General features: G+C 34.5%; 2 protein-coding genes and 1 pseudogene across 10 annotated transcripts in view; 1 reads left to right on the top strand and 2 right to left on the bottom strand.

Annotated features, from left to right (window-relative positions):
- Positions 1-47: 47 nt before the first annotated feature.
- On the bottom strand, positions 48-3,437 carry LOC117164571 (katanin p60 ATPase-containing subunit A-like 2; annotated as a pseudogene).
- A 35-nt stretch (positions 3,438-3,472) lies between these two features.
- Positions 3,473-18,603, top strand: LOC117160215 (uncharacterized). Of its 6 annotated transcripts, XR_013060942.1 has the most exons (6): positions 3,473-3,560; positions 4,312-4,407; positions 8,341-8,547; positions 9,640-9,788; positions 16,959-17,209; positions 18,390-18,603. XR_013060942.1 is itself a non-coding variant. In XM_076626626.1 (5 exons), the coding sequence occupies exons 3-5, from the start codon at positions 8,457-8,459 to the stop codon at positions 17,097-17,099; spliced, it is 381 nt and encodes a 126-aa protein (XP_076482741.1). In that variant the 5' UTR covers positions 3,473-3,560; positions 4,315-4,407; positions 8,341-8,456; the 3' UTR covers positions 17,100-18,603. The 6 variants fall into 6 exon arrangements, 5 of the variants coding, with proteins under 5 accessions (XP_076482741.1, XP_076482743.1, XP_033196704.1 ...); XM_076626626.1 differs by having other exon boundaries at positions 4,315-4,407; positions 16,959-18,603; XM_076626628.1 differs by having other exon boundaries at positions 8,410-8,547; positions 16,959-18,603.
- Positions 18,604-20,085: 1,482 nt separating this feature from the next.
- LOC117160219 (omega-amidase NIT2-A-like) overlaps positions 20,086-26,942 on the bottom strand; it is a 26,825-nt gene continuing 19,968 nt past the window's right edge. Inside the window, exons 2-5 of one of the 4 annotated variants that reach the window (XR_013060939.1) lie at positions 23,384-23,568; positions 22,814-22,982; positions 22,306-22,539; positions 20,086-22,154 (exon numbers count right to left, since the gene is read on the bottom strand). Coding sequence is in view for 1 of the 4 variants with exons in the window: in XM_076626624.1 (XP_076482739.1) it covers positions 22,406-22,539; positions 22,814-22,982; positions 23,384-23,467 (387 nt within the window). In the remaining 3 variants the exon portion in view is untranslated. The other 3 variants (XR_013060940.1, XR_013060941.1, XM_076626624.1) reach the window with 3 other exon arrangements.

Here is a 26,942-nt window from a genome sequence, read left to right as displayed (position 1 = left end):
ATTAATTTCAGTGATTTCAGTAAAAATAAATGTAATTTTCAGTATTACTAACAATTTGTTTTATCCCCTTCCTACCACATTTTGAAATACAAATTTTTAAACCTAAAGTTCAATCTAACAATGAAGGTCATCATCGAGGTTGATACATGTTCCAGTTTCGAATATACATCAAAAGAAGTATTTCCTTTCTTAAGTTGAGGTCACAATAAGCATCTTCAATCAGCATTTTATTCTTTTGTCTTAATGGTGAAAACAAGTGATCGAAGAGATAGTACGCATCAAAATATAATACAATATGCTCAAATATACTACACAACCTGCTACAATATACTGCAAGAGTAATTGAGACCGAACACGGAAGACCAGGAACGATAGCGTCATAAGCAGCTTGTTCCTTTTTGTTCTTTATTTGGAGTTTTAGATTTCTTCCCTTACAATAAGTAGCTCTTTGTGATCTATCTGTTTCCTCTCCTTTTTCCATCTACTTAGGGACTCATTTTTTGGAATCCGCGGACACAGTACGTAATTGATCTTCATCGAGCAATCTTGTCAATACGCATCGTCATTTGCCACTCCCTCATTTGAAGAGATTTGATGATAGTATTCCTATTACGGCATGTATATATTTCATGATATGGAGCAATATCATATGATGGTAATAAAAATTTCTCGAACGATAATCCATTTATTTATATTTTTCAATATCTGTCCTTACGATTGCGTATTTATTTGTTCCACGTATCATATTTATCCATTTGCATAACTGTAGGTGACATTTTTTTAAACAATTTTGCTAATATTTCATAACTTTTTAATTCATATTTCAAAGTGGTAACAGGTGTTTCTTTCTTTTCAAGTCTCCTCCATATCGGGCTTATTTCTAGTAGCCACGCTTGCTTACAAAGCAATTTTATATCTGCACAAGAATATCTTTCAGTACATTTTACTATGTGGTTTACAATATCTGTATTTTCTAATAAGTGGTTGCTAAGGTATAATTTGAATATACCAAGTCGAGCAACTTCATTGGGTAATGATACGTATATTTGCTTTTCGAGACGCCTGAGTAAAGCTGCATCAATGCCCCTAATAACATATTTACAATAAATATTATCGTTCTATTATACTAATAATAATGAAGGAATACTTCAAACAACACAATAACATATTTGGAATTTGGAGAAATATTACGATATTTTCTACTTAGAAAACATTGAAATATACGTGATATACGTACCAAGGGGAATTAGTTGTAGCCAGAAGAACTACATTAGAATTCTCATTAGACACTAATCCATCCAATCTAGAAAGAAGTTCTGACCTGAATCTCTTTGCAGGTTCAGACAATATACAGTCTCCTTTATTTGTGGCGATCCAGTCAATCTCGTCGATAAAAATAATTGTAGGCGAATGACTATAGGCAAGTTCAAATAAAACCTGTTCAGTTTAACAAATGTATTATTCATTAAATATTATATTCGAAATTCCTTAAATTCATTGCCTCATCACGAATATGATATCATTTCGTTTTCCAAACAACTATTCTATTTATATATAAATGACGAAAAATAAAATCAAATCTTTTTATACCTAGAATCTCTCCTTCATAGACAAAGGAACAAAGAAACTTACATAGACAAAGCAACTTACACGTATATACTTCTCGGAATCGCCTCTCCATTTGCTGACCAATGAGCTGGCAGTTATGTCAAAAAAAGGTGCAATGGCATTCTGTCGCGACTGCCTTCGCTAACTTCGTTTTCCCTGTTTTGTATATTTCTTGTAAACACGTACAGAAATGAAAAGAATACGAGTATCTTACCTGTACCAGGTGGGCCGTACAGCAAAATACCTTTCCAGGGGGAAAACGGGCCATCAAAAAAGATATGATACTTAAGGGGATACACAACGGCCTCCTTAACAGCGGTTTTACATTCCTCTAGGCCTATAACGTCATCCCAATGTACATTTAATTTGTTTACTATGATCTCCTGCGACGATACAAAGATAAAATGGCGTCTTCTCTATATTAAGTAAGTGTTACGTAATTTGATATTTGAAGCGTTACTGAAATCACGTCATTGTCGATATACGTTGGACGGTTTATCGACGGGAATTTTATCGTTTAAAAGCTTTACGATACGTATATTAATCGAAAATAACTTACGCATGAGATGTCCTCAGCAATCTTTCGTAATTCCGGATTATCTGAATAAAGCTTTGCAATGCATTTCAATATCTTCGATTGCATGGATTGTTCCATTGGGACGTTAAATAGCTCTTCTGATGAACGTCCATCACTCTCATTGGGGAATATTGACGTCACTGTCATTGCGAGATTAATATGATTCGCATTATGATCAGTTATCTTCTGCTGTAGATTCGTCTCTTTCACAGGCTCACTTCTCGCTTGTTTACTAACAGATTTGGCTTTTGTCTCAATACTTCTACAAACACTGGATCATATTGTAATACGATACGTTGAATACGTTGAATACCGTTTAATATCGTTAAATAATTTAAATTCTTACGTTTTGCTTGCATTTGTCACTTCCCTCGTCATTTCCCTTCCAGTTATTTTCTTACACAATATGGGATATTTTTGAAATTTCATCTTGTAATAATTTTCATACTCTGCAACGATAATTTCCAAATCGATGTTGTCGCAAACCCGATGTTCGGGAGATAGACGAGCTTCCCGGAATAATACATCGCTAACGTCTATATACATAAAAAAATGTAGTTTTTAATTAATTATAGTTTTTAACTAATTAAAAATATTTTTCGCAATGACTGAACACTATAAGATAACCATCAAACAACTGTTTTATCTCTCGGTAAGACAGGCAAAAGAATGTATTTACTATATAAATCCTCGAAGATAATTTCTTGTCTTCTGCTTTTTAATTTCCAATTTTTAGATGGATAAGAATAATTTGAATTTATACTTCATATATTTGTTTATAACTAGTTAATCTACATAATCGATTGAGTTATTCTTAACTACTGAATTACCGATGTCGAATTTTCAAATTTGGTTTCGCCTTCTCTTTCCATGATGTCCACTGATTTCTATTTCGATTGGTCACTGACACTATTCAAAAGAATTGGAACTAGGAATATATTTTAATTATAATATACTCACCCATTGTGTTCCAAATAATCACATACAAGGTATAATATGTTCCGATGACGTTCCGAAATACGACTCTCCTCCTAATGCAACATGGATATAGAAAGATGGATGCAACATGGAAATAGAAAGAGAACACCATGTATAGATACTTCCTGTCCATGTTTAATCAGGCATGCACACTAGTGGACACTGACGCTGCTCGTATACCGCTGTTACATATTTCCTGTACAAGTGCGCGTCATTAGACAAGGACGGAACATCCTCTCTCTACTTCTCTATCGCGTTTTTAGTTCGCTCACGCGCTCTGTACTCATATCTATTACATTTCCACCATAGGCAGCGGCCGTGCAGTGACTTACAAAAGTTCCGAACGGTTCCATCCTGGGCGGACGGTTAATTGCGTTCGGTACTTCGAGGCAGGAAGGTGAGTGCAGAATCGCTCCTCTTAGTACTCTTATTAGAAGTGTTATCATCGAATATAAGTTTTTTCAATAAATTCTTATCGTTTTACAATCTTTCTAGAATACAATGACGTCAGCAATCGATCATTTTCGCGAATTTATTGTAAATTAATTGGGGGAATATCTGGAGTTCTTTATCGGTTTCGACTGTAAAATCAGCAACTATTCGAATTTTTCATTCATAATTGTGACATTTTCGACACTTCCGTTGCCAAGACCCTCTTGAGAGATTTTTGGCACGTTCCATCACCCTTGTTAAACGAGTGCACATTGGTGGATATATTGATTTTAAAAACCAATACGTGTACGAGATTTATTATCTCACTGGGACAAAGAAATCCGTTTTATTCGCGAATTTTCCGTGTTTCTTCTTAATTTTCGTGAGTGTCTGGCGCGGAGCATTATTTGAATGAACTTTTCATCGTTCAGATTATATTTCGTTTAAAAAGATTGAAATTGATGTCGAGAAGAAATGAAACAAGGTGCTCGGGCATTCCATCGTTTCCCGGGGAAAGAGAAATATGAAAAAAACGGTCTTTCTTCCTTCTGCCATTTTCGTCCATTACCAAAATGGTATGACCCAAATGTCCCGGGCCGTGAATCAATCAAGCGAATTTTGAATAATTTTTGAATAATATCCAGTTAATAATTTGTGAAACAAATTAATTTCATTTTATTGTTGGAAACAAATTAGTTGGATTTTTCTTTCTTTAGCAGTTTTCGCCGGAGTTGACCTGACGTGCTACTTCAGTTTCCATCATCGCTTCTCGAAACTTCCAACGTCCTTGGTGTTGGAGTCTCCTTGACCAGGTGAGTACATAGCTTCTAGATACTCGTCGCTGTTCATCCTTACGAGCCTCTCGAGAAAAATCCGCAGTTAATATTCTGCTAATCCCTGCTGCTTTTAAAGACCATAAGTAGTCGTCCGTAAGGTTTAAAAGATTTCGAGTAGATTTGTATTACGTATTTTATCTTCTAATTTTTAAAGAGAGGGTCGTGTTTAATCAATTGAAAATGACGAAACTGTAATGGGACATTATTATCAAATATTAAACGTGGTTCCATTGGGTACTTTTATGGTCTTTGCGAGATATATATGCATTATACGTTGCTACTAGCAACGCGTAGCGATGAACGATGGAGAGCAGTACCTTCGTTATCTCGTCTCGGTTGTGTACATATCAGTAATGCACAGTACTCGTACTAAATATCTTACAAATTCCATACAGATTTTCAGATTAGTTTCGAATAATACCAACACGACCATGATAGTCACAGTACAGTATTAAATGGTGCCACTATGCATAATACACTCCTAAAATGTTTCTACAAATATATTTGTCCGAATATTTTTGTCAGCTACTATATCCTAACCACGGTTTATTAAACAATATATAGATTTAAAAAAGAATATATAACGACATTACTTGTTTAGGCTAGATTGGTTTAACTTATATAGTTTTAGTAACTGTGTAAGATCAAACAAGAACTTATCGTTAGTTTGGCGAGATCTGATTACACGAAGCAACATAATTGCTTTGAAACTCAGGACAGAAAACAATGTCAACCGGTAGACGCGTTTGTCTGGTGAACGTGTAACGCGTGAATAATAGATAGCGACAATCACGCGAACGCTAGTTACAGCTGACTTGGCTTACATTGTAGCATTCAAACTAGAGTATACGAGCCGTAAGCACTATTGAAAGTTCAAAGGCCGACTAGTGAGCTTCATCCTATCTCATTTTTTAATCAGGCGATGGATCGACGAATCGTATTGATTTCGAGGATTATTATAATTCTGTGGAAATTTTAAAGCGTGGTTTGTCTAATCTTGTCTCGTTAGCTACAGACTCTTTGGCGAGCAGCCTGAAACTTGATCCAGTTTCGAGAAAATGAAAAATTCGTTTCTTCTCTTTGCTTCCCTGTTCCTTCTTTCCTCCTTTTTCCCTTTTTACATCGCGTTAGGACCCGTTAAATAATATTGACTGCCGTGGACGCTGGCTGAGAAGTGCACTTTATAACTAGCTTTAAAATCACTGACGTCGATGAGGACAAAGGTAAGTTAGAGGGTCATTTATCTGAGCTGGTGTTATTCGACCTGAACCCTGCAGCTTTTCAGAGTTTCTTTCGTTTTTCTTTTAAGAGCAGAGATGTTAACTGGTCTCTTGTTACGTGTAAGAAGTATGTACTAAAGCTTATTTATCACCAATTGGTTGCTCAAAGTCGAGATATACATACCTATATTATATTAATACGTTACAGAAGATTACGCGTTAGTTAGCTTATGAGAATTTATAGTGTGTCACAGATCACAAAAGCAGAATGACTACTTTTTCATAAACGATATATGTATATGAATTGAAAGTTTAACTATTACGTCACATACTTCTCTCGATAAAGGTCGTCGAGTGCATATTGTTAAAGAATATTAGCCATTTGAATTCAATAGTTTCGAAGATACTAATGCTTCTGTGAAGTTTTTGCAGGCTGTTAATTTTTTATTGAGATACTACAAATTTTAAATAACTTCGATTAGAAATAAAAATCACATTACATTAACGCGTAGAATGTAACGTAACGTAGATAATGTAAATATAAATTATATTACAAGGAAACAATACGGGTAGGTAATGTGAAACATTCTGGTTAAAATTGCATCCTTTGAAGGCTAGGACACACAGTACTTACGAAGTAGATTAAGTACCAAATGGGGTACTTAAGAAAATTCATGTTGTCATTGTTTAATAAACATCTTCAGCTAATAGCTTTCTGCAAAAGCTGGTTTAAGTTATGCTAACTTATTCCTTATTAATTGTAATTATATTGTTCGTATCTCCTAGAGGATTAACAATCCATTTTTATAATGGATAATAAAAGTAAATTCCTATTAGGTTGTCCCAAGTTTCTTTCGTTTTATAAAGAAATGACAGTTATGTTATTCTATATTATTTTATATTAAATTGGAAAAAGGTGGATCACACGTAATTCAATAAAATAATATAAAACGAAAAATGTTGTACATCTATTACTTTCTTATAAAACGAAAGAAACTTTTGGAACAACCTAATATTTCTCTACTACGATGCTTCTACAGTGCTAAAATATTTGATAAAAATGTTAAGAAATTCTAATATTGATTTAAGCGTATCGATTTATCCACTCTTCATATTTGATCAAACAGAAATTGTTAATTATGATTTACACTTAAAAGCGGATTGCATATTATGAGGATAAATTATCAAATTCATCTCTAATATACACATTAGAGAATCATTCATAGCCGCAATCCTGTTTACCGCTAACATTCCTGGTACTCAATAATTCATTAGGTGTCTGCTTTAGCCGCACAGAATACACCTGTAAATAATTAATCGCCATTAATATTCCATCGACTTTTGAAAATCCCTCGTGTGATCTATTTCATGCGATGAGAATACGTATAAATTGAGATTGCGATCGACCATCCTCAGTCGGATAAATCGAGTGATTCAAATTATAACACAAAAAAAAGTTAAAACTAGTTACATTATCTTTTTCAATTTTTATGTATTATTTGGCGGAAGAAACTTTGGTAATTGGTAAGTAAAGTTCACCTCCTTAATGTTAATGATTTTAATATGTTATTAAGCTCAAAGTTCTAAGGAATTTTCTATATATATATATATACATATACATAACTGTGTGCGTATATATATAATATACGTATAACAGCCAAAGTTCAGCTCTCAAGTGTACGCAAAACTTTTATGTTCATTTTACGCTATACCAGTATGTTTCATGAATTTGTTTGCTAACAGTATGGAAACAAATAACAAGCAGAGGACGAGCTATTCATGAATTGTTTTGCCAGCGTGTACGCTCCCAATATTTTCTATTTGAGAAAACATACTTGTTGCTATTGCAACTACAAATATCTTTACAGTCGACGCTTTTGCCGCGAATCATTGGCTAACATGTAAAATCGAGAAAAAACATGGTTTATTGTGATGGAAATGTGGAAAACCGCAAAACCGATATAGAAGGGAAAATAAAGGAAAGGAAGGTAGGGATAAGTAGAAGCTTGGGGCCAAGTTTAATTCACTGAAACCGAGCTGCTTGTATTATCGCAAAACAAAATTGCCAGTACGTCATTTCCGTACTCTCGTCCTCGCGAAAATGGTTTTGCTCGTTAAGAAAAAACGAAGAGACAGGGAAGAGAGGAAAAAGCAAACGGAGAGCGCTTTTAAAAAGCTGGCGAACCGTGTGTTACCACAACGAGATACGCGGTGCTATTTGTCGCTTTAAATTGTGTCGCAACTCGTTTTTGAGATCTTTGCCAGGGACGCGTTAAAACACGCTGCAAATATATTTCTGGCTTTTCTGGGGTTTAACTGAAATATGACAAATAACGTTGTAAAACATATGTACTTATGACTTACAGAGTAATTGAGTGTACAAAATATAATAGCCAGCGATTTAGGGCTTTAAAAGATCAAAAGAAAAGAAAAGAAAAGAAAAGAAGAAAGATAATATGTTGCGGCAGTTTAAGTCGATCTAAGAAAATAGATAACGGGAGGGGGGGGAGGGCAAAGCTAGTTAATCTGGAAAGAATCCAAGCGTCAATTTCAAGCATTTACAGAGAATCAAGCGGGCTGGTTAAGGTCGTGAGTTGAGCAATTATCCCGCGTTAGGTTCAATCAGGTTAGTCCCACGCGAAATTGATCCAACCATGCGAAAACGAGTGTATTCTGATTTCTGTCGCAGATACTTCTGGCTAGTGCAGTACCTACACGGTGGTTGTTGAAATAGCCGCTTCTCATCTATTTTCCGCAGCGCGGACATCATCCTTTGATCCCTTACGACTAACGAAGTTTTCAAAGATGTACGGCAGTTTGAGATTCTACTTGAAAATGATCATGATTGCGGTCTGTGTACCGCCTGCCCTTCTTTTTGTTCTTCCGTTAAAGACTGGTAAGTTGATACTGATTAATTATGCGATCGAAATCCTATATAATGGCTACAAAAAATATTTGCATCATTATTCTCGTTTCCTAATGAATCGCTGTTTTAATCAAGTTTTATATTGCATCAAATTTCTGTAGTTACACGAAAGTACTAAATTATAGAAAACTTGATATACACGGATTTAATTAATTGATAAATTAGTCGATATATAGGCATTATTATTTATTATATTATATATTATAGGCATTATATATTAGTAATGTATATATACACTTTTGAATTTTAGCCTTCTATTATTCTTATATCCTTTAAACGTCATTTCAAGCTACAAGCGACTTTAACTCAAATAGCTCGATTTCAAGTTCTAACGTATACTGTAAAGCACACTTGCGAAGTGAAACAGTAAACACGATATGAAAACTCTCTCCCCAGTAAGAAATAGAATATCCAATTTCAATCGTGCTTCATCGATAAAGCATCCATGCTACGTAGAAGCATCGTGGCAGCCGCAATGCGGATCCGTTGATCAAAAATTTCCTGGCACGATCGTTTTCGTAACGCTATTAGCCGTTTCAGTATCAGGGATGTTTTAAAAATCCGTATCGGATTGTACCATGAAGCGCAATAGCGCTTCGTTTATTTATTTACGAGAAGTGCCGATCAACTCGATTGCACTGCTCTTTTTTTTTGTCGAAACATACCTTTCAACGCGTTCACGCTTCACTTCATCAGCTATATCAGAAACGTTACACTAAAGAGTCAAAAGGTTGCCAAATATTCGTGCTTTACCTTTTGTTTGTGTGACGTTCTGTAATTGGTTTTCCAATTCAAGAGGTAATTTATACATTAGTTTTTTCTTTATTTGGTTTACGATTATTTGAAAGAAAAGTAATTACGAGAGGAAACTCTGATAGACTAGCGACAAGCTACGTTCGGAACCGAGCGCGCTGTGAATTGACAATCGTAACCAAACATCGCGACACAGTTCACCACACTATGCGTACAGCATGATCACGCTGAGTGGCGTTGAAACGGTTAACGTAACTGCGCGTACGACCGTCGAATGGCAAAGATATTCAAGCTGAGAATCGTTTTCAGATGCTATAAACAACCGCTGTGCTGACTTTCAAGGAGAAACCATTCGACATGATCTTACGTTTGAGCCGGGGCCTTCGGTTTGCAGTTTCTGCGTCTGCTACAATTCGAGGCTGAAGTGGTGCATATCGATCGTATGCAACCCGCCCGTAGTGAGTATATGCTCATTACTTAAACACTTAACACAACCAGAGAGAAACTAAAGCACACCGTTAATGCGAATAGGGTACACAGCGATTCATCTAACTTGCCTTGAATTACTTTTACAAAGAGAAACATGGACAGGAATAATTCTTTGTTACGAGTCGTTTAATTTATTCGTTCGTTAGAACGATTGGTCTGACAAATTCAAAGTCTTGTTCCGTATAAATATTTTTAAACAAGCACGTCATAAGCTTTGTATATTTTTTTTATCGCAACGAAACTGTTCAGAGAAATGTTGAAATTATTAATTACAAAAGAAGACATTTACGTTGTAAAAATGTTAGCGAAAACATTTGTGAAAAAGTTACTTTGTTATAAATTCTACAAAAGGAAATATTGAAAATCACGCCCCATTTATTCAGTTGCACGTATGAAAAGTATTTTGCATTCGCGCAAAAAATCCCTTAAGGATACATATTTTATAATAATTGGAGTGTCAAAGTTATTACGCGGATTGGCGTACACGTGCCTTTTAATGAAACTAGGTTATTCATTTGTTATTCGTTCCTAACTTTCAACTTTATGATTTTTGCGGAATAAAATTTTATATTCCGGTTCAGTTTATAAATGATTCATTTTGAATTTAATAAAATTAGAGTTACAGCAGTGTAATTTAACAAAGAACAAATAATCATTTGTACTTTATTAAAATGTTCTTTTAGCGTCTCGTTTTAATATTTCTCTAATAATATTTTGTTAACCGTTATATTTAAATGAAGGTTTTCAAAGCAGAGACGTACTTTAACGTAGGAAATGGACGTACATTTATAATGAGAATTCAGAAGCAAAAATATTTCATACAAAAATAAATATTCCCCATGTGTAAATAGCTACGTTATGACTTTTATATGTATCTAACGTTTTTCCATGCAAGGTAACGTATATTTGCTTCTTCGCTTCTTCGCTTCTGAGTAGTAAAACCTGGCATTCATGCGGCTGATAGGTAGTTACGCGCTGACAACGAAAAGCATAAAATGAATAAAAAACATGAGCCATCCTATAAAAAAAATAAAGCTGCTTTTATCTTTCATTACATATTCGTCAGAATATTGTTAATAAATATTTAAGTTCAGATTTCAGCTTAAATAAATGCATAGGATTGGACATTTATTTATATATGTATCTGCGAACGCTTTTTGACATAAAATTTTTATAACGACTAAAATGACATATTCCGATATTAAATTAATTTGATGAGAATAAAAACTGAATTTTTTAAACGAGATTTTGTATGAAGTTACATTTATTGGGAAAAATTCATTCTTTTATAATATGATAAAACGAGACTCATAGTCTGTATAAATCATTTCATGGAATATTATGTGTATGTACATGTGTTCTACGCTTTTATTATAAAAATGCTAAATGAACATAACGATCAAATGCATCGACAAATGCATTGAACATATCGATTGTTATTTTGAAAAATTGATTATCTTTTATTTGTTTCGAACTACAAATTGATTGAGACATTCGTGTTTGCTAAATTGCGAATTTAACGCAATGAAGTCGTCTGAATCCCTTGCGAGCATGTAAATATAGCGTCGAATTAACAGGTCAATTACTTGAGGTTGGAACTGAAAGAAAGAGAAAGATGGAGGAGGTCTTGCCTTTGAATGCTGGACACTTCTAAAGCCCACAGTTCGCTGAAATTGCCAGAGAATTCAATTAAATGGCAAATTAAACCATTGAACTGAATCTGTTTCCAATCGTGAGCTTGGAGGTTCTACCCTTTGAATTTTTAAACCAGTCAACCTTCTTTTGTACGTATGGTAACGAATATAATTCATAAACTAATGAAGTGTGTAATTCAATTGAAAGCTCTTTTCACTGAATTCAGTTTAGACTAAGAAAAATGATATAATAACGAAATTATCAATTTACAATTTATAGAGCGTATACTTTATTCGAAAGTGAAGTTTATTACTGCAAATATTAGTTGGCTATTTATAGCCTGTTTGAAAAGGTGATTTAATTTCGATTGATTTTCGATAAGTTTTTGTTGGTTTACTCAGGTTAATTAATCTCCAATAAAATAGAAATACCAATCCGGTAGTATAATTGCTTTCTTGCTTATTACTTTTTTACTAATTAGCGATGCACGATTCCAGACCAGTAAATATTTTTCCATCGGGAGAAGTCAGGTCGAGAGATGCAAGATTTATACGCTCGTTCTGTCAGTTATCCCAGTGTCTGTTACGCGATAGAAAATGAACGAACTGAATAATAAATGCATTATCGGCATGAAGATTGCTTGATGTAGGCCACCGCTTTTTTTCTATCCTTCCGATACCATTTTTCTTTACTTTTTTTTTTTTTTTTTTTGCGAAACACTTTGCTAGTCGTGAGAAGCAGCAATTCCCTTCTGCGAATCAATTACGGTTCACGAGAAATTGTATTATAGCCTGGAACGTATTCAAATTATCTTCAATTATTCTCGGCTGTTTCCATTTCCATTCGTCTCTTACGTAAGTACTCGTTTGATGTACGTACATAGTGAGACAATAATCGTTAACACCTTTAATGTCTTCAGTATTATAGAATAAGACGCGAAAATACGTTGAAACCTGACTTTTAGATTCGCGAGACTCTATAAGGCTTCGAAAGTCTCTTGTTTCAGGCCGAATAAAAAATTGTAGATGAAGAATTACATTGCGAGGTCTGTTAAGGAAAATTTTAAATCGTATCGTTGTAATAGGATTATTTCAGCGAGGGAAATTACGTGTTGCGTGCGAAGCCACGAGCTTTCTTTCAGGCTAATATATATAATTGTCCTATCGAACTTTCCATCTAAACCGTTGCGCTCACACGTGGATTTTGCATTTCAATTTTCTTACTTACAGTCCAGTCCAGTGAGACCAAGTTAAATTTTTCAGCCCTCCGAGGTAGAATATGTTTTATAGAGAGACGTACAACGCCATGAAAGGGAGACAGATCAATAAATTGGGTTATCTTTAAATTACTGACAATCATTTCATCGACGCGGTTTCACCGACACCGAGTCCCCCGGCAACGTCTGTCAAAGCTTATTTACCGATACACTGAACCACAATCATTTTACCGACCTCTTCCTTTGCTGACAGTTATTATACTCGCTGTCATATGTTATCGTTGATTATACATCTTTATTTACAAATTCGTTCCTGTGTATAACGAAACAAAGGAAGAAACGAAAATGATACGTTTCATGACGCATTGTTAAATTATTAATTAACGAGAGTTACATATCTACATGAATGCTTTGAAATGTCAGTTATAATTCATGAAAATGGATACAAGCCATTTTACTATACATAAATATAGGAATATAAGATGCTAAGTAATCTTCCTAAGTAATCTCCTCCAGCTTTTTCTAGTTTGATCAATAATTATTAGTACATGTTAGGAAAATAAATAGAATTTTTGTTCTCAAGCGAGGTATAATTTAAATTTTGTATGTACACAAAAATGTTAAATTAATAATGATTATAATAATCAATAAACTATGATTACAGAGGATGGGTTTTTTGATAAAATGACATTCTGACAAATATATATAGATCGATATATATATAGATATAGATAGACAAATATATAGACTCTTACAACAGTAGTTATGAATGAACAGTAGTTATTGTATCAATTCCGTTCTTCAGAAGCTTCATTTGTGAAAAGACAATTCGCCAGAATATGGATTCACTGTAGTTATAGCTATAGGATTTGAATCTAGTTGACAGACTTGCTTTACGTAGAGAATATCTGTCTCTTGTTCTACCTTATCGCGATTCTCTCCTCATCTTATACGCTTTGTCGAGCAAAGTAATATTGGCATATATCTCGGCTCTGGTTACAATCATTAGTTTCCGCCTAAACGGTTAGAATCACATAGCTCGCGCTCTACTCTCGTTTATTCACCATTCAGGCCATATGGTCGCATGCGACGAGTTTTATGTTAATTCCGACCGATTACAATACCTTTCTTTCGTTTACAAGGAACGACGAGACTGGCAGTTGCGTGATTTGCAATGCAAAAGCCGCGATATCTGCACGATAACCTAACCTCAACCGATTTTGTTGTACTATTCTTATGTGGACTTCGTTTGTACCACTTTCGTAACAAAATAGAATACGTAGAACACAGTAACGTAACGTCAACGCTTTGCAGTGCGAATTCAATTTTGAGTTGCAATTTCCCTGTTTGCGTGGCAAAAGCATAAAATCGATAGCGCACGTTTCGATAAACACGTTTTCTTTGCTGATGCCGCACTGTAAATATAAATATTTGAATAAATATCGCGAATTTCATGTTGCTAAAAGATTTATACTATTTATTCGTAAATAACTGTTGGATATGTTTAAGTTGAAACCACTGCATTAGGTCTTTTTTCTTGTTTAAAATTATTTGTATTGGTAAATTGAATGAAAGTTCTAACATGTAATTTGTTCTTCTTTTATAAATAGTTTACAGAGGATAAAGCGTGGGTAACTCAAGACTGTCGCGATCATGACACTATACATACTTATGTATAGCACGTATACTAAGCTAACTCAAATAGCAAGTCAGAGAAATGGAAACTTAGGAAAATCTAAAGGAAGATAAAACGTTCGAGCCTTGACAGGAATATGAGATGCTAAGTAATCTTCCTAAGTAATCTCCTCCAGCTTTTTCTATTTTGATCAATAATTATTAGTACATGTTAGGAAAACAAATAGAATTTTTGTTCTCAAGCGAGGTATAATTTAAATTTTGTATGTACACAAAAATGTTAAATATCTGTAATAAACATGGTACAATCAATTTTTTTACATAAAATTATATTGTATAGGCTATTGTTATTTAAACATTTTAAATTGGATGAAGGAAAAAAATGACGCAAATAAAACGTAGAACATTTTAATTAAAGAGACTAATATAGAGATTTATCTACTTAACTGTGATTAAATCATCTCCACTTAACGCTCTACCTCTTCTATTAATTATGCTTCGTTAAACTATGATTACAGAGAATGGGTTTTTTGATAAAATGACATTCTGACAAATATATATAGATCGATATATATAGATATAGATAGACAAATATATAGATTCTTACAACAGTAGTTACGAATGAACAGTAGTTATTGTATTGTATCAATTCCGTTCTTCAGAAGCTTCATTTGTGAAAAGACAATTCGCCAGAATATGGATTCACTGTAGTTATAGCTATAGGATTTCAATCTAGTTGACAGACTTGCTTTACGTAGAGAATATCTGTCTCTTGTTCTACCTTATCGCGATTCTCTCCTCATCTTATACGCTTTGTCGAGCAAAGTAATATTGGCATATATCTCGGCTCTGGTTACAATCATTAGTTTCCGCCTAAACGGTTAGAATCACATAGCTCGCGCTCTACTCTCGTTTATTCACCATTCAGGCCATATGGTCGCATGCGACTAGTTTTATGTTAATTCCGACCGATTACAATACCTTTCTTTCGTTTACAAGGAACGACGAGACTGGCAGTTGCGTGATTTCCAATGCAAAAGCCGCGATATCTGCACGATAACCTAACCTCAACCGATTTTGTTGTACTATTCTTATGTGGACTTCGTTTGTACCACTTTCGTAACAAAAATAGAATACGTAGAACACAGCATTCCGTTATGCGATATTGTCGATTCCTAACATCCGAAAAATCAGAGATAATTTTTTCCCTACAGTTGTACATTTGTGTGAAAAATTACGAACGTAAAGTTGTTTGGTGCATGCACAGTCCTCCCCTACCCTGCATTTGCGTGGACATGCTAGAAAGATTCACTTTTCCACGGTGAAACTGTATGTATTATAATTTCATTTTTACAAAGGTCGAACATCCTACTATGCATAAATTTAATATTAATATAAGCAGGTTTCCTGTTAAGTATTACATCTGACGTATAAGCACACGTGTGTACGAGCCTTGGTTTTAAATGTCTTATAGTAGACACCGAAAAGATTATTCAGTTGGATATCTGACTCAACATCAATATTTTACTAGGAGATAACATGTTAAGAACACGTTGGTGGATGGCATGGGAGATGATGAATGAAGACATACTTCTGTGAGATACATAAAATAGTAGTCAGAACGTATTTTGGCGCTTGGGGACAGCAACAGCTGGTGATACTGTCATACACCTCCATTTATAAACTTTCGAAAATCGATGTGACCTTCAAACTTTAGTGTATTCTGTTTCACAGCACAAAATGTTTCCGAAACGTACGTTTATTGTTACAATGAACTTGACTAATGGCTCTGAAATACTATCCTTGAAAAAACAATGGGGGAATTGGAGCAAAAAAAAGAAGGAAATAAACAAAGACCTTGTTGGTTCGTAAAAATAAAATATGCTACAGGAAAAACTTTTTCCAACTGATTGAGATGCGACAAGCTTTAAAAGCTATGACGCGAATCGAGCGTTTGTCTACAAGAGCGCATTTTCGGTGGATATATAGATATACATGTATATGTGACGAAATATACTAAAGCAATATTGACCCTTTGTCGCTGAAAGTATCAAACTACAAAACTTCCTTTCAAATTTTCAGAATAAGGAAATCAGGATCATGATAAATAATTGGAACATAATTAAAAATAATATATCTTCTCTATAAGATAATGAATACATTGGTTCATTTAATTTTTATGGATATTCAAACGCTTCTGTGAAATAAAACGTCAAGATTATAGAGTATAAAATTCATAGCTATGAAATAACTAAAACTCTGATGTATTATTAAAAATATACGTTAGGTTCTATGTAGTGATACATACAAAGATTACATGTACAAACCCATAATTAACACAATGCTACCGCAACCATTCTGCAATCTACCTTGCCCAAAACACTCTTCCAGTCACCTCCAAACTCTTCAATTCTCTCCACCTAACCACCCACAAACCATTCACAAACATGCAATTCTCGACAAAAGAAGAACTTGTCGTCAGTTGTCCTTAACATCTCGTTCATTCATTTGGTCCCTATCCCCCTATTTCCTCCCACTGCGATGATCGCACTACATTTTTCCACGTCTCTATTCTATTCTCTGGATGACCTGAATTCTCGAGCAGTCGAGTGACGATTGATCTGTACAATTGATCGATTTCTGTTTACTACAGCCATGCAGGAAATTTCGTCTTGGAAAGCGATGTTGTGATTTCGAATGCTTGGACCATGTAAAAAACATTACCGGAACCGGTGAAATTTATGTCCTTGAGGATGAGAAATCCTCCAGCTCCTCGACTCACCAACAAACGTGATGAGCTCAATGGTGCTGTTGCGGCTATTTGAATTTTTCAACAAGGATCCAGATGGCGCCGTGGACGAAATTCAATCATTATAAACGTCAACGATCAACATCAGCCATCAGGTAATTTCATATTGGTGACTTATTTCTTCTGTGTTATTTCTTCTAATTTTATTGTTAGTTCTTCCATTTGTATTCCAAAAGATTGAACTCTTTTTACGTGCGTGTGTGTTTTTCTTTTTTTTGTAACTCGTCGAGTTGCAATTCTAATTTTTGCACTTCCTCCTTCATGTCCTCTATGTGCTTCTCGAACTCTTGTGTCGTCCTGTCTTTGTCGGAACATTCTACTTGAAGATCAGCGAGTTGATGCTCGGGATCGTAATTCAATTTTTGGTCATTTTATTGCTGTCATTTTATCAACTTCTTTCTTCTTCTTTCTTTTTTTTTTTGAACTTAAAATCTTGATTTAAGGTTTGTGTTTCACTATATGATTTATTATTATTAACTAGTTCAACATTATTTTCAGTAGATTTTTTTTCGCGTGATTTTTATACTTATTTAAATAGTTTAACATGAGCAAATGCATCGTACGTCAGATATACCATTTTTAATAAATTGTCGCCTTTACAACTCGAGTTACCTCTGAACGAGTCGCATGATTGATCAATAAGCCATGAGTAATTATGCAAATTCAGTATTTTTTTCATCTATCTATCTGAATATTATAACAAAGACTTTACATTGAATATTTTATTAAAATTGTAAGTTTTTCATAAACGCTTCAAAATCCACAGTCTATTGATCAACTCCTCTATCCTTTCTCTTTCTCCTCACTAAAATAGATAAATTCCTAATGTAGTTTGTGGATAATATTTTTTTTTTTTTTTCTAAAGCAAATCACATTTATCATCTGATATATTTTTTGAAATAATTTCTGTCTGTACATTTTCTTCTTTTCCCTTACTCCTCTTTCTCTTTCTAATGAATTCTTTTTATTCCGTAAAATAGTTTTTGTATATTCAATTTTGTTAAGTGCAATCCTTATTTCTGATAACTTACTTTTATTAGATAATTCTTGTGAATCTTCTACTACATCTTCCATATCATTTTGAGTGCGGCTTCTACCTTCAGTAAATTTAATATCTTGAACCGTATCATTAATTTCAATAGCTCTTTCGGTATCAAGTAAATCGCACTTATTATTTAATATACCTTTTGAATTGACTTCTGTCTCTGTAGTTTCTTCTTTTGTATCTTCTTCGAGTTTTCTTCGTTCTTCTAATCCACCCTTCTCATTTTCTAGGATCTTCCTTGTTGTTACGCCGCCTAAAACATCTGCACGCCAGCCCGCGCCAGCTCGCGCCACCGGACAACAACCAGCCTGCGTAACGTCACTTCGACCCTCAATAAACCTAAGGACCCACCATATCGGAATATATTAAAGGTGTAATTTTGTCCGATTAATTATAATTTATTAATAATGGATTGAAAATACAGATATTAGTTAGACAGAGAAACGATGTTTGATTAACAGGAAAACTAAATGCAACGCTCGTATTTACATCAAATAACTTGACAACTATTTGGTAACTCTCTCTCTCTCACTAGCAACTCTAACACTCGACAACACTCGCAACTCAATTCTAACGACTCTATGCTTCGACGTCTCGATCAACTCTGAACCTCGCCAATGCATTCCTGCTCGGTCCTGCACACACACACACACACACACACACACACACACGCACGCACGCACGCACGCACGCACGCACGCACGCACGCACGCACGCACGCACACACGCACGCACGCACGCACGCACGCACGCACGCGCACGCACACACACACACACACACACACACTCTTTTCGGCTCACATACTCTGGCCTCTCGATTGCCACTCCTTGAAATATGAAACCGTACTTCTGTTTTGACGCTGCTTATCTTTTCTCGCGTCGCTGTTACTAGGCGCTCTTGGATGTAAACAAACCACAAAAAGACGGCGTACACGGTGTTTTCTAATTTCAGCTGATCTCCAATCAAAGTTATTCTACGATATTACATTATCGTATAATAATAAGCTTTTAATCGTTTAATAATAACTCGTCAAGTAGAAATTCCACACGAAGCATTGTGAAGAATAATACTTGAAGAAGATCTATGTTCTTACGAGATTGGCTGTGTACAAGAACTTTGTTGGATAGATTGTATCGTTTGACGAAAATTTTATTGTTGAAAGTTAAGAAAGTTGGAAAGAAAACCCACGCTGTCTCGAAGATGTCTTGTTTTTTAGATGCTGTAAATTGACAAATAACTAGATATTAGTATTGACATTATTTGATGTCATATCTGACCTTAAAGTATAAATAAAATCAATCTAGGAATTAATGAAATTTCAAACATTTTTTCTAAGAAAACAGAAGTTTTGTTCCTCCTAATGAGTATCACATGATGCAATAGAAAAATAATTTGACATTGAAAATCGTGTCAAGATGAATTTCGAAGCTATAAAATCGTCTTAAAAAAACGCTGTGATAAAAAATTTTTTGACACCTTGTACAAAGGTGTATATCAACGTAACTGTACCTGTATGTCTATATTCGAGATTATTTATCTATTCAAGATAGCAAAGTAAAAATACTATATAGAGGATTTAATTAATGTGTGGATCAACGTATGTATCACTATATGTAACAATAATATTGACTGTATATGTACGTGTGTAATAAAAGATTTCCGGTTTACAATGTTTACGATACTGATATAAAAATACCATATAGAGGATTTAATTAACGTGTATATCTACGTATATATCATTATATGTAACAGTAACATTATGTGCATATGCGTATAATATTGGTTAAATGTTAAATGTTAATATTGGTTAAATGCGTTAAAGTGAAATGTTATTTACCTATTCAAGATAGCAAAGTAGACATACCATATAGAGGATTTACTACTGTTAACACTCGGTATTCTCGTATTCAAAGTATTTAACCAAATAATTTGGGAATCCAGCGGACGAGCTTGTATTTAATATGATTATATTTAATATAACAACTTTACTCAATATACGCGTAGGATTTTAAATGTCATGAGGGTTGCAGCGGACTCAATTTTAATGTACCTCGATATCTTAGCTTCTTATAATATCCTAATAAAATGTCATTTATCGATTACAATTGTCCTGTCGTATTTTATAGTGTTTGCTTTATAAATGTGAACTTTATTCAAAAAGAGTTCATCGATGATTATCCATTACAGGTTGTTAATAAACCTGAATTATGCACAAAGGAATTGCCGTTAATAACTTAAGATTCTCTGCCCGTCGTACAGGGTACACATAGTAATTATTCTCGACGATCGTAACGTTTAAGTCCAATTCGAGCTTATAGTCCCATGCGAGTTAAACAACGACAATAGTTTGAATTTCTATTTGTTCGTTTGTCGTCTGTTTATACCCGGAGCACCTGCTGTAAACCAATACAAAATTTATTAGATCTATAAATAACACATATAAAACATATTAATTTATAATTAATATAAAATAGGAGAGCACGAAACTTCCTATTTTATGGATATGTTAAATCTTTGTAAAAAATACCATATCATTAGTATCATTTTAATCGTTCTAAAGGATTTAGCCGCATAAAGCTGTGACCCTTGGAAGAATCGATGTTCACGCGTGACAAATTGAAATTGTGCGAAGGTTCCGGTACGAACATCACAAGCCGAACATCGATACCAGGGGCACAGGCACATGTTCTGGGTTCATTATATATTTATAAAAGGCTGACGATTCAGTAGATGGTCCGGGTAAATTTAAATTGTAAATGAACGCATTGCTGGTTTCAAGTAAAAGCCTGGATAAGAGCGGATATGGTATGAGAGTCTGTCGTGGAAAGGGGAACAGGCCGCTTTTATTTGTAAAGTTTGAATCTCCTCGATATTGAAGATGTTGAAGCTGCAAGTATGTATTTCATTTTAATCCATTCGAGACCGAGATTTAATTGTAAAACGATACCTAGGTGTCGGTACGATCTGAATGTTTAGTTGGAATGATTCTGTGTTTTACTCTCTCCAGGGTATCCTTTTCATACTTTGATTTTAAATCGATGACAATCTTAAATAGTATGCCTCATATTTTTAAAATATAAAATTATATACTATGTTATTCTATAATGTATTATGTACAGTTATATATATATATATATATATATTATAATTCTATATTGAAAAAAATATGAAATTAACATGATATATACATTACTACATAAGTTATATATAAAATATGTATATTATACCCTTGCCTACTGACTGATATGAATTTCTTTCGGTCTCGAATGCGTTAAAAGAGAGCGCAAAGAAGTCGAAATTACTTATTGTAATTAGTAAAACGACCTGAGAGGCAGACAGATACAAGAAAGAAGGAATATTATATTAGCGGCATTATCATGTTTTTGCTCTCTTTAATTCTTTCATCGAGACAGACAATCTACAGGTATTAATCGACCAATTTCTCCAAGCTGATAACTTCGAATTGATGTTTATATATAAGAAGTGTTATGTGTTAATATGTCTAAATGTTTAAAAGGTGTTATAAATTAAATGTTGTTAAACGATACGTAATTGCCTTTTGATCGTAAATTTTACTATCAAGGGGTCTTTTATGTATGCGTAATCATTGTGAATTATAACAATTTATGTGATCGATATTAAAGGTGTTTAAAAGCATGTATTTTTTTCTATATTATTATTCTCCTATATTATTATCCTATATTATTATAGCATTCCTATATTATTATAATATCCAATTACATGTTGATACACAAGATATACAGATTATTATTTATAACGTTTTGGTTTTCTTAATTGAGTCATTCATTTAGTACAAATGATAAGAAATTAGTAATAATTCACAAAAAAAGGATATTGTAGAAGAAATATTATAAAAAAACATTTTCTGTTTTAGTGTAGAGTTGCTCCTTCTTACAGACAGTGTCGTACAAATCTGTACGTCTCTGAGAAAATGTAGGCATCTGAGCCCTTACTTCCTCAACAACTTTTACATCTGATAGAAAAAAGAAACATACGAAGTAATAAGTAATGCTTACTAATAAATTCAACAAATACAAAGGAAGATGGCTAAATCGATAAATTAACGAGACTAAAAATTAATTACATCATGGATCTCTCGCTTTTAATTTTAAGCTGTAAATTACCGATATCGGTGACTGCCATATTCTCTTGAGTTTCCAAATCGTAAAGAATCTTTCCCCAGGGATTGGTCAACTGTGTATGTCCCCATGCGACGTAACTTGCTTAAGGAACACGAGCCGGTGATATGCAGGCAACGTATAATTGATTATCATTCGCTCTGAAACGCTGAAGTAATGACCAGTGCAGTGGTCCAGTGGTCATATTGAATGCCGCTGGATATATCAGCATTTGGCAACCTAACCCAGAGAAGCAGGAAATATGAAGCCACCGAATACCAATTAACTTCGTAGTTGCACGGTTCACATTCCATCATTTCTGAATATGCGAGGACAGTCCTCTTATTGTGCCTTTAATTCTTTTATTTGTTTCATTTTCAGCAAATATACTGGTTTTTTAAATTAAGCTTCTTTTTATACAGAGTTACAGATTATATTAATTTTATATAGAATATATTTAAGAAAGATATTTAATTTTTTGCTAGTTAAGTATTGATCGATTAAGTTACTGTACCTTTGTTCCGATAAATGCGTGCCATTTCCTCGAATCTAATATCATAGCAAATGCCAATACCTATTTTGCAGCCCTTCACATCGAACGTCGTTAGGGAGTTACCAGGACTGAGTGAATCACTCTCTCGAAAAGTAATCTTATTAGGAATGTCGATGTCGAATAGATGTACCTAATAACATAAAAATGTGGTCGCTAATTATATTGCTGCAACTTTTGTAATTTAATATCAAAGTTACCAACTCCTAAACTTTAATTATTTTTTATTTAATAACTGACAGCGTTTTTATCACTTTCTTTTATTAAAAAATCTTATCATTTAATAATGTTTAAAAAGGAGAAAAAATAAGTATAATAATATTTTAAGTATGTGAAAAATTTATACAACAACAAACACATTACAACAAAAATGGGCGTTTCCCGTATCATAACGTATTTTATAAACCGTAAATTATAGAATTGGTTATAGTATACGTATGTACATATGTATATTCCTAAATTATTCCTAGATAGAGTCACTTTCTTCACCCCGATATTTTCAAATTCAAAGCCATAAAGGAATATATTACTTACCTTTCGGTGTCTTGCTATCAAAGTTCCATCGGGACCCCAAATAGTACAGGTATTGTACAATTTATCGCCCTCTATTTCAGGCATCGTACCACCAACTACATAGATGTTGTTTTCTTTAGCTGCGTTCGATGAAGCAACGCTCGTTTCACCATCAGGAATACTCTCGGCGTATTTTGGAAAGTACTCTGCATTGCAATATTTCAATTAATGAAAAATAACTGTCTTTTGTTCCAACCATAAATTAAATTGGAATGTTTGTCAGTTTTTTATTTTTAAATTATTAAAATAACTAAGTTTTATATTTCGACTTAATTAAATATGCAATTACTTAGCTAATAGTATATATAATAAATTGTTTCTATAGGTCCAAAATGAAAAATGAATATTTAGAAATATTTAATTACGACAATGCTATTTGTGTTAGCATCAGTGGCTTGTTACTCAACGACTTTGCTAGTACTTTTTGAAACATAAAGTTAGTTTTCAATTAATACTTATACTAGAGGCGGAATTATAAATGCAAAATAATTGATAATACTAATTTATAAGTACCTAATTATTAGTATGTTAAAAAATATATTTATACAAAAATCACGATAATCATGAAAATGGGGAAATCCTATATTCTCGAATCAATTCACAATTTATTTTGTATATTAATTAGATTCCGCGCTCATCAGTACGTACTGACTGGCGACATCGAGAAAATGTATCGGCAATTCCTCGTACGACCAGAGGATCGGAAATATCAAAGGATATTATGGCGCAGCGCGAGTGGAGAAACAGAAACATATGAGCTTAACACCGTAATACTCTTATCATAGAAATAGAAGCAGTCCTCAATTCCCGCCCGCTAACTCCTATCTCCACCGATCCAAATGATCTCCTAGCCCTCACTCCCGGACATTTCCTCATTGGCGATTCATTAATGTGCTTACGTGATCGAGATTTCAGAGACATTCCATCGAACCGACTCTCCAAATGGCAGCATATCCAACAGCTTAAACAACATTTTTGGAACCGCTGGCATAAGGAGTATTTGAACGAGCTAACCAACCGCAATAAATGGAGCAAGGGTGGACACAGCATCCAAAAGGGCACAATCGTCATCCTCAGATAGGACAACGTTCCCTCCATGCATTGGCCTCTGGGCCGAGTTATCAAGGTTCATCCAGGCGCCGATGGTGTCATCCGGACAGCTACAGTTCAGACGGCAAAGAGCATTTTGGATCGGGGCGTCAAAAGGCTTGTCCCACTGCCAATTCAACCCGATCTCGAGAAACCCGAACAACTAGCCACCGAGACGAAATAAGATGGGAACTTCAACCACACCTCGCTAGTTTGATCGGTACCCTCTCAACGGGGGGAGAATGTTACGCCATGCGGCTTACCATAGGTCATATTCTTAACTATCGATCGCGGTACTATAATGTCGCAGACGGATCGTCGCGTCTGCCCGGCAAACAAACATTGTAGTGGCAAGCGCGTGGTTCATTAAGCAGGGCGACTTCCAGAAACGTCGACTCGTGGCCCGTATTTTACCTCGCAGTAAAAGAATGTGGCGTGATCCGAACGTAGTGGGGGTCGCCTTCCAGAAAAAACGAAAAAAATCGAAAGGCGTTCAGAACTTTTCGAGAAGTCGAACCGTCAACACATGTGGTATGTCGCGCATTACTTATCAACCAAAACGCAGTTACATTTTTTTTGTTCCTTTTATATCTTTCTAGTTAATAAGTTGTTGAAATAAACATTAATTTATTTGTGTTAATTCTGTGGAATTTCATTGAACTACCTTTATTATCATAATCGAAATAAGGGGATCGATCAGTTCGTGGCGTCGATTATTTAATCGTAACGGGAACTTACAACTCTCGTTGACGTGCTATCTCGCGATCGCGTCTCTCCGCGAACGGTCGAAACAAAATGATTCACTAAAAACTGTCCTGAATTCCTAAGAATTTATTTACCGCAAAACTGACAAAGTGTTTATTTAAAAAATGAGGTTGAAGGTAGTCCTTTTCTTTCATTTCATTCATTTTCATTTTCTTTCTTAAGTATGGCTAACACAATATCTAATCAATTAAAATTTTATATTTTCACGTGGAAAGTTTCTTTAGATAATTATTATCAACATGTTGACTAACTCTTACGGATTAATACGTGTCTGTAGGGCAATCCGGTGGACTTGATCGGCTTTTTACTTCGAAAGTTGAGTAATCGGTGTCGCTTTCTTACGCATCTTTGAACTGTATAAATGTTTTAAAATTGTTTGATCCAGAATGTACGTACCACACCGGACAATCAAGAAGGCACGTTTTATGTCTTTCTTTCCGATTAATAATAAGCCATTTACTGCAAAGAATGAACTTTAAAGGCATTAAACAGCACATCAATGTACATTTCAATTAGACTAAATAATAATGCTATGATTTTATCGGTAGTAACTTTACTTATTAACTTGAATTATTTCTTTCTTCTACTCCATGTTAGGAGGAGTATCTTTTTGCTTGAAATAAAAAATTGATATAGGAGTAATAATATAGATAGAGATCAAAAACTGTTAGGGCAGAAATTACACGTTTGAACTTTATAGTTCAGTATAGTTCAAATAGAAATTATATAGAATTATTTAATAATTTGTATTCCACTGGAATAAAAATTTAATTTCTGTCTTTATCAAATCTCTATTTCAGAGTATTTGTACGTATGTACTTATCGTCTGCTGTATGATCGAATATCGAATAGGTAATAATCGTTGTTACTCATTATGTGAGAAAAAATTATGTATATTCACAACTATGACTATTGCATTTTAGGCGCTTGGCCATGGATCGCTGCATTAAGTTTTCGTAATCCCCGAAACCCAGACAAACCACTATGGAAGTACGGAGGTTTCCTGATAACGGCTAGGCATGTTTTGACCGCAGCACATTGTGCACATATGAATGGAATAGAAAACATACACAATCATAATATTGCCATTCTTAGATTGGTGGAGGAGGTGCCATTTTCGAGTAAGTCCTCAAATATATATGTCGGAGATGAAAAGAGCACAGGAGCCTTTGGAATTTTGGATAACCCCGCAACATTGTAACCTAGAGTCTACTATAGCTGTAATCAAACAATTGTAGTTATTCAACCCGATTGTAATTATTCGAGAATTGTGATAATGAGCTTGGGCTCGAGGCGACAGTCAGTCGCCGAACGTAGCCGCGGTCACGGGATGAACGTTTTGCCTAACAAGGTATGGAGTAATTCTATAGCTCTCCTTAAAAGAAATATTCGTGGCGACACGCGACAGTAAACATTCCAACGGTTTCTGTCCCGTGGCTCGCCACACGCAGACCCTATTCTTCGAGTAAGATGATTGCCAGATGTCGATGCGTCTCCGCAGTACATGTTCGGCTAGCCCGAGGGCCCGTAATAAATCTTAAGGTTTAGTTAACTAAAGTCCTTCAAACAGACAAACAGTCTTTGTCCCAGCTACGGGAAGATAGGGGAGACATATTTTTTAACGAACGGCGTCTCCCACTAGCAACTTTCCCTCGAGGGCGGCTAG

This window comes from Bombus vancouverensis, unplaced genomic scaffold, assembly GCF_051014615.1.
Source record: "Bombus vancouverensis nearcticus unplaced genomic scaffold, iyBomVanc1_principal scaffold0027, whole genome shotgun sequence".
Taxonomy (NCBI): Eukaryota; Metazoa; Arthropoda; class Insecta; order Hymenoptera; family Apidae; genus Bombus; species Bombus vancouverensis.
The sequence above is the reverse complement of the archived record's forward strand: the minus strand, read 5'-3'. Positions and strand labels throughout refer to the sequence as shown.